This window comes from Trypanosoma equiperdum (genome assembly GCF_001457755.1).
Source record: "Trypanosoma equiperdum strain OVI genome assembly, contig: ctg_602, whole genome shotgun sequence".
NCBI classification, from domain to species: Eukaryota; Euglenozoa; class Kinetoplastea; order Trypanosomatida; family Trypanosomatidae; genus Trypanosoma; species Trypanosoma equiperdum.
This window is the reverse complement of record NW_027124535.1, coordinates 94,517-101,761: the sequence shown is the minus strand read 5'-3', so window position 1 is coordinate 101,761 and position 7,245 is coordinate 94,517. Positions and strand designations below refer to the sequence as shown.

At 48.8% G+C, this 7,245-nt stretch overlaps 2 protein-coding genes and 2 pseudogenes across 4 annotated transcripts in view; all 4 read right to left on the bottom strand.

Annotated features, from left to right (window-relative positions):
• The window catches only part of TEOVI_000276500:pseudogene, a 1,848-nt pseudogene extending 952 nt beyond the window's left edge, over positions 1-896 (bottom strand). Inside the window, exon 1 of the mRNA in view lies at positions 1-896. This exon is cut by the window's left edge and continues 952 nt beyond it. Coding sequence covers positions 1-896 — 896 coding nt within the window.
• An 875-nt stretch (positions 897-1,771) lies between these two features.
• TEOVI_000276400 (uncharacterized protein) lies at positions 1,772-4,450 on the bottom strand (the record flags this gene model as incomplete). The annotated part of the gene is made up of 1 exon (XM_067225787.1): positions 1,772-4,450. The coding sequence occupies one exon, from the start codon at positions 4,448-4,450 to the stop codon at positions 1,772-1,774; it is 2,679 nt and encodes an 892-aa protein (XP_067081888.1).
• A 331-nt stretch (positions 4,451-4,781) lies between these two features.
• Positions 4,782-5,196, bottom strand: TEOVI_000276300:pseudogene (annotated as a pseudogene). Its single transcript is given in 2 exon segments — positions 4,782-4,967; positions 4,969-5,196. Coding segments are annotated over 2 exon segments (414 nt in total).
• A 114-nt stretch (positions 5,197-5,310) lies between these two features.
• On the bottom strand, positions 5,311-6,975 carry TEOVI_000276200 (katanin, putative; the record flags this gene model as incomplete). Its single annotated transcript, XM_067225786.1, has 1 exon — positions 5,311-6,975. One exon carries the CDS (start codon positions 6,973-6,975, stop codon positions 5,311-5,313), a length of 1,665 nt encoding a protein of 554 aa, XP_067081887.1.
• Positions 6,976-7,245: the final 270 nt, after the last annotated feature.

The window sequence follows — 7,245 nt, the reverse complement described above, 5'->3', positions numbered from 1 at the left end:
TTCTTGGGGGGCCCGGCAAGATCGATGTACCATGTGAGTGCAGTGCGAATTGACGCGCGACAAGGGAAAACGTTCTTGCCAGTTGCTCTGTTCTGCAGCGAGATGACCTGACTTGATTCTTGCTCGCTCACGCCCAACACCCGCAGATAAGTGTTCACCATTTCGCTGGGGTTACTAGGAAGAACACCGAGGTGGTCACCAGCCTGGTAGGAGATAACAGTTTCTGATGTATCAAACTCAATTAACCTTGTACTTCTTCCGGTAGCATTGCTCAGCAGCTCCTTGTTCACCTTCACTGGTGCCCAAGAAGGCAATCGTTGTGTTGGTTCCAGTCCCGGGTCCGCTTTCGGAAACGGCAACGGGGCTTCATCCGAAGATTCCAATGCTTTCATGCAGCATTCCGGAGCTACCGGCCCCTCTTCGCCCGATTTTACATCAAGTGCAAGCTCAGTGCTCAGTGCTGGCCAAAGTCCGGAACGCCATTTGTCGAAATCTTCTTCAATGTCATCACTGTAATCGCCGCGACCAAGGGGATAGAAACGCTGAGCGCCTAACTCAGACATGCGGCGGTCCACTGTGATGCCTTCACGGCAGAAATTGACGTATTGCCTGTCGCCAAGGCCGAACACCGTGTACCTCACCCCACTCAATTCCTCTCCCATCACGCGAGAATCACTCATTAACCAATCGTGGAACTCAACCATAGGGTCTGTGGGCTCACCATCACCATAGGTGGCACATACGATAATTACACGCTTCTCCTTGACAAGATTGGAAGCCTGATACTTCTCAATATCAAGTACTTTCAAGGGAAAGCCACGTCGTGAACCTTCTCGTGTAAGGTTCCTCGCAAACATTTCAGCAGTGCCAGTTTGTGAGCCATAAAGGACCAAGACCCTTCCATCCACTTCCATAAGCTTTGAGTTTGCATGCTTTGACAACAATGGTTCGTTGTGCATATCATCGTCTTTAGACTTACGGGTGCAAATGCTCACAAACAACCACGTGAGCATCACGACACCGATGGCCGACACCACTAATAGCATTATTGCTTTGGTCTCCATGATATAAAAAATTTAAAAAAGATGACAAAACGTTTATGCTAGACAACAAATGAACAGAAGAAAACTGCTCGGCAGAAAGTTAAAAGCCGATAGCCACTTACCTCACCGGTAATCACACATATACACGATATTAGGAATAAAGAGAAACGTCTAGAAACTACACGAATAGCTGCGGGGCACAGGAAACCCCCACCGTGCGATACAGATACAATTGATGATGGCATCAACCCCTATCAGCGCTCAACTTTAATCCAGCAGAATCAGCATAACATGAGAGTAGCCACCATCTTCATTAGTCCCATATTTCTTTTCCGTGGAGAACAATGACCTGCCGAGCATGCGACGGATCAGTTCCAGTTGGACGACGGGCTCCTGGCCACCCAAACCGCCCCCTTTACCCAAACGAAAAGGTTAAAAAACGTCAAGGAACAGTCTACGCATCTACTGAATAAACAACTCTAACAACAATGAAGGAGGCTCCCACCGCACCCACACGGAAAATTAAAAGAAAAACAAGCCTATGCTTGCCCGGCGCCCATTCGTACTCGGGCAGGTGCGCGTGTTGCAAATACACACGCGCATCTTGACGATACCGATGGTATGCTTGTTGTCCTTTTTGTCATATAGCCACTGGTAAATTATGTGTCTCCTCCTCCTCTGTGACCCTTGCCTTTTCCCACCTTTCTTCACTTTATTATACTTTCTTCTCACCTTTTCTTGTACTGGCTGTGAATAGAGTCTCGCATCTCCGAGACACTGTTTTTCGTTCGTTGCAGTTCTTCAGTCTTCTCCTTTAAGCGCGTCCGCTCCCGAGCCAGCTGTGCCTCCAACTTCTGTTGGGCTTCACGCTGTGTCGCTAAACGCTTGCTGTGGTTCTCAGCATCGCGCTTCAACTTTTCCTGTGATTCCTCTAACTGTTCTTTGACGTTGGCAAAAACTGACTTCTGTCGTTCAATTTTCTTTTGTATGTTCTTCATTGTCGATTCGGCTTTGGTTCTCTCGGCCGCTAGGATCGCCTCCCTCTCAGTGATGGCATTAACAATGCTGAAGAGAAACGCAGTCGTCTCATGAGTGAGCAGCACGACGTCCGCACTCTCTCCACCCAAATCCTCAACAACGTGTTGCTGCTGGAGCATCCATGTTTCCCCGAGTGGCCCCATCTTCATATCATTGTAGCAGCCATCATCGAGTCCGGTAGGAGGTGAGGCGCCATCGACACAAAGGTCGCAATCCTCCTCTTCGCGGTACAAGCGCGGATCCTCCAAGAGGGCAACTTCACGCTGGCGACGTTCCTCACGTACACGCTCCTCCTCCCTTCGCCGGGCTTCTTCTAATAACTTTTTATAGCTGTGATATAGGCGCTCTACCGAGTCATCGGCATCCTGCAACAGCACGCGGCGGTGGCTCTCCTCAGCTGCGACAATTTCATATAATTGCGCCTTCAGCAGTTCCTGGGCCTCCTTCTTAAAGAACCGCTCCTGCATCAAGAACATCGTTGTAATACTTTCCCTGTTTCCAACCTCCTGCTGAGTTAAATGGCTGCGGTGCTCTGTCTCGGTGTTAAGAATATCAACTACCCTGCGGTGAATCTCTTCCCTAAGGGACCGTTCCTCATCATCCCGCAATGTTCCTAACAGAAGGCGCAGCGCCTCCTCTTCCTGCTTCACGATACCCTCCTTTGCATGGAAAGCTCGCTGCTGGAGCTTCGTCAGTGCCTCCATTCGCTGCTGAACTTGCGAGTAACAGGTCTCCAGCCCCTCACCAAAGCGCCAGGAGAGCTCCTCCCGTGCGTTGCGCTCCATATCCACCCAACGGTTGCGGTGAGTGGTTTCGGCCGTAGCTAGGCTCTGCCTTGCGCTTTCCTTGTGATCAACCCACCGCCGCACAGCGTCTTCATGTTCCGCCTTCTGAGAGACTAGGGAAAAGCGCTCCTCGTGTTCGAGTAGCAGCATCTGACTTTTCTCCTCTAATGCAGTCTCAATGATCTCGCGCAGCTTCCGTTCCTTGTGCCGAAGCCATGAAGCAGTTTCAGCCTCCTGCTGCTGCATAAGATGCACGATTGCGCCGCGCGCCTTCTCTTCCTCGGAGAAGAGCAGTTGTACATGTTGAAGAAGTGTATTTTCTGCGCTAATGATCGCCTTTTCCCTCTCCAACATCCATTGGTAGCGGAGTTCTCTTTCGTGGTGTTCCTGAGTTTTCAGGAGTGCGAGGGCTGCCTCCTCCTCTTTCATTATATCTTGCAGAGAAGCAACGGCAGCATGAAATTCTTCCTCACGCCGTCGTCGCTTAAAGGACTCTGCCTCGCAAGCCTTTTCTCTGTCACGCCTACATTCGAGGAAGAGAGCACTGTAAGCATCCGTGGCCTCTTGGCATATTACACCCCTTGCTGACGCTTCCTGTTGCATCACAGCAGCGCGTCGCTGTTGGAAGAATCGCATGTTTTCTTCCAAAAAGTCGTTTTCCTCCTCAAAAAGACTGTGCAAACGTTGTCTGGCATTCTCTTCCTCCAGTAGCAGCTCATCTCTTCGCTTCAACACGATTTCGAAACAGCGAGTGCGCTCTTGAAAACATTTTTCGAGATTTTGAACGGTCTCCGCCATGGCACACTCCAGCGCCTCTACACCTTGCATCCACGCATCTGCAACCGACTCGCGGCTAGCCCAGAATAACTCAAAGAATTCGAGCCTGCTCTTCTCATTGTTTTCCATAACCTTCAAGGCTTCTAACTCAATGCTCAATAGTGACGCCCGCGCTGCCGCTTCGTTGTTAACAAGAGTTCTCCGGAATGCCACCTCACGGCTCTGCAAACCGAGTAGGTGGAATACTGTGTTATGCCATGTTCCTAACATCCTTGTCGCACGTTCTGCTGAAGCGTAGAACTTCAGCCGCTCCTCCCGCTCACGCTGAACTAGAGCAAGCAGAACCATATACTTGTCACTAAGAGCCATACCCTCCACCCATTCCTTCCGCTCCAACGCTAAAAGGTTCTCGCGTCCCCTCACCTCATCGAGGGTCACACGAAGAAGATACTTGTCAGTATGCGCAGCCCTTTTGATGATACGCATCTTCGAGTACCATTCCTCAGCGATACACCGGCGGTGTCTTTCCTCTTCACGGCCAGCCTCATCTAATGCTTTCAGTTGTTTGCAGCGAACATAAGGAGTGTTAAGCAATAAGGTGTCAAGGTTCTTCCGCCTCAGTTCCGGGTCCACTCGAAGGCTGCGGCACTCACACAAGGACCGCAAACGTCCGCAAGCGATGCAACGACTGCTCGATACAATTTGCCAACTGTTTGAACTTCCATGAGTTGATTCACTTCTAGGGCGTTTCTGGGCGTTTCCTCTCCCACTGTTCTCATCATACCCGCTGTGGTGCGAATCAGACATGCCGATCACGGCCCGCTTATATCTTTTACTTTCCCCGGCTCACACTGCAGTGTTTTGTATAGTGAGACTCCAATGTGTCCTGTTAAAGACAAAAATGTAAAAGCAATTAATTGGTAAGTTTGTTTGTGCTTTTTTTTTTAAAGTCGGTGGGGATTATTGTGACAACACAACAACGACAACAGCAGAGGCTGAAACAGTTACCAGCAAAATATATCACGTACATGACAATTCAAGTCATTGGAAAATTCACAACGATACACGCTTTCCTGTTGTTGTAGTTGGCTGTTTTTTTTTTGGGGGGGGAGGGGGAGATAGAAGGGGAAGGAAACACCTAAACATACGGGAGCAACAATATATTGTTTTTATTTATTTGCTCTTCGACTAAATATAAATCACTACCAAAACGAGGAAATGAATTGCAGGACGACAAACACGGAACGTTTCTGGCTCTCCATCTCGGCATCTTCACATACCTACGTACAAAAGAAAAAAGATAACAATACCAATAAAAAACTAAAAAAAAAAACAAAAAAGAAACGACACTCTCCGCATCGCGTTATATGCAGATCGACGTCTGCAAAGCCACAGTTTACAGTATCCCTGTGGTGAAGTGCTCGATTGCCGTCTTTATTTCCCTCCTCGTGGCCTTCGCCACCTTTTTTTTTAAATACACAAACGCTTGCTTCTTTCGCCTTCCTAATCCGTTTCCATGCAGCAAACCACTGGGGAAATCCATTGGCTTCCATTTCGCCCTGAGGGAGAACAAATAACAGCAGCCGTAGTCGTAGTGGTCGTTGTAATGATATAATAATAATAATACGAGTAAGCAATGATATAACTACAATGCACCAATGAGTGCTCTAAACATTTACCTCGAACTCCTTCTTCCACTTCTCAAATTTTTTAATTTGCTCTACGTTAATACTACTGGGAACATTTCTGACAGCATTTAAGAAATCATCCATTGTGATGGGTTGTTCAGCAACCAACTTCCCAATCTCCGCCGCACGCCTTTTCACTTCTGTCTTGTCCATCTCCTCCATGAAACGCCGCATCGTCATCATGGCTGCATCACGAACTAAATTCGTTAGATCCGCACAGCTGTAGTAGCGCCCTTCAAGCATCTTGGACAACTTATCAAAGTCAACATCCGGGGACAGTTTTAAAGTCTTCGTGTTGATACGGAACAGCTCCAGACGATCCTTATAGTCGGGAAGGGGTATATAAATACGCTTCTCCAGGCGCCGGCGCATCGCTTCATCGATCGACCACGGATGGTTCGTGGCCCCGAGTACCATAACAGTTTTTCCAGGATCCACGCTTAACCCATCCATTTGTGCCAAGAGTGTCCCCTTTGCACGCCGTGAAGCCTCATGTTCACTGCTCTCGCCACGTTGGCTACACACGGCGTCAATTTCGTCCACAAAGATTGTGCTAGGCGCGTAGTGCCGCGCCATTTCGAAGAGCACGCGGATAAGTTTCTCGCTGTCCCCGCGCCATTTACTCGTCAGTGTGGCGGGTGAAATATTGAAGAACGTTGTGTTACATTCCGCCGCTACTGCCTTCGCAAGCATCGTCTTGCCCGTACCCGGTGGACCATACAACAGAACACCCTTCCAAGGCCGTCGAATGCCTTGATAATACTCCGGCATCAGCACGGGGTACACCACGGCTTCCTCCAGCAGTCCCTTGGCGTCCTGCAAACCAGCAACATCCTCCCAACCAACACTAAGCGATCCTACATGCATGTCAGCTTCTATGAGTGCCACAAGCTCTTCCTCCCCACTACGCGGTACAAATCGTGGAACTGAAGAACGTGGCATTTGTCCCCGCGTGGCATTTTCCTTCGGACGTTCAACACGTCGTGGAGCTATCTTTGCCTTGGGTGGAACCGTTTGAGAGCCATTGGTAAGACTTGCTGTGTTGCTCGATGTGATGACCGGGCGACGCCGGACTACGGGTGATGCAAACCTTTGAGCCGGTTGTGGATTTACCGCTTTGCTTTTTCGGATTACGGGTCCCTCTGGTGGGCCAAATCGATCCTTATCGCCATACAGCAGTTGATTACGAGTAGAGGGGTTGCTTTCGAACAACGATTGGGAAGCTAACCTACTTAAATTCGGTGGGACGGATTTTGTGATGTGAAGAGTCGTCAGACGGGCCGCCTTGCCTGCACCCCGGTCACTCTGTCCATTTTCTTCCCCGCCACAAATCGGTTTGAACTCCTCCTGCTGTTTCCTCCATTGTTGCCGATCGATTCGTGCCGCCTCGCTTGGGTTCACGAATGCTCGTAACTCGTCCTGAATTGCGCGTACAAGTGCCCCCTCCTCAGCTATCCTTTCCTTAACTTGCTTCCATTTTTTATGTTCCTGCTTATCTTTGCACGAATCAAGATATGCGTCAAAGTCCTTGTCAAGGCTGTTGTAAATAGCGAGGGCCAACTCATAGTTGGAGTATAGAGCGTATCGACGCGCTACACTGACCGAGTTCTTGCTATTCACCAGCACCTCATTAGATGTGCTCATATCACTCCTTCTACACTTTGAGGGTTAGCAGTAAATAGCAAAAATTGAGAAGTTAAGAAAGAAGATAAAAAACACATTAAAGAAGAGATATATAATTGAATGACACGAGCGCTAAAGAGATGGGTGGAGTGTGCATGCGCACCTTAAATAACGTAGCTTTCTCAAATTTTATAACGGATAAATAAATAACGGATTTCTTTCTTTTTAGAGTTGGAAAGCCTCATGTGACGGAAACAACATCGTATTGCAGGCGGGAAAGCCGATCCATTT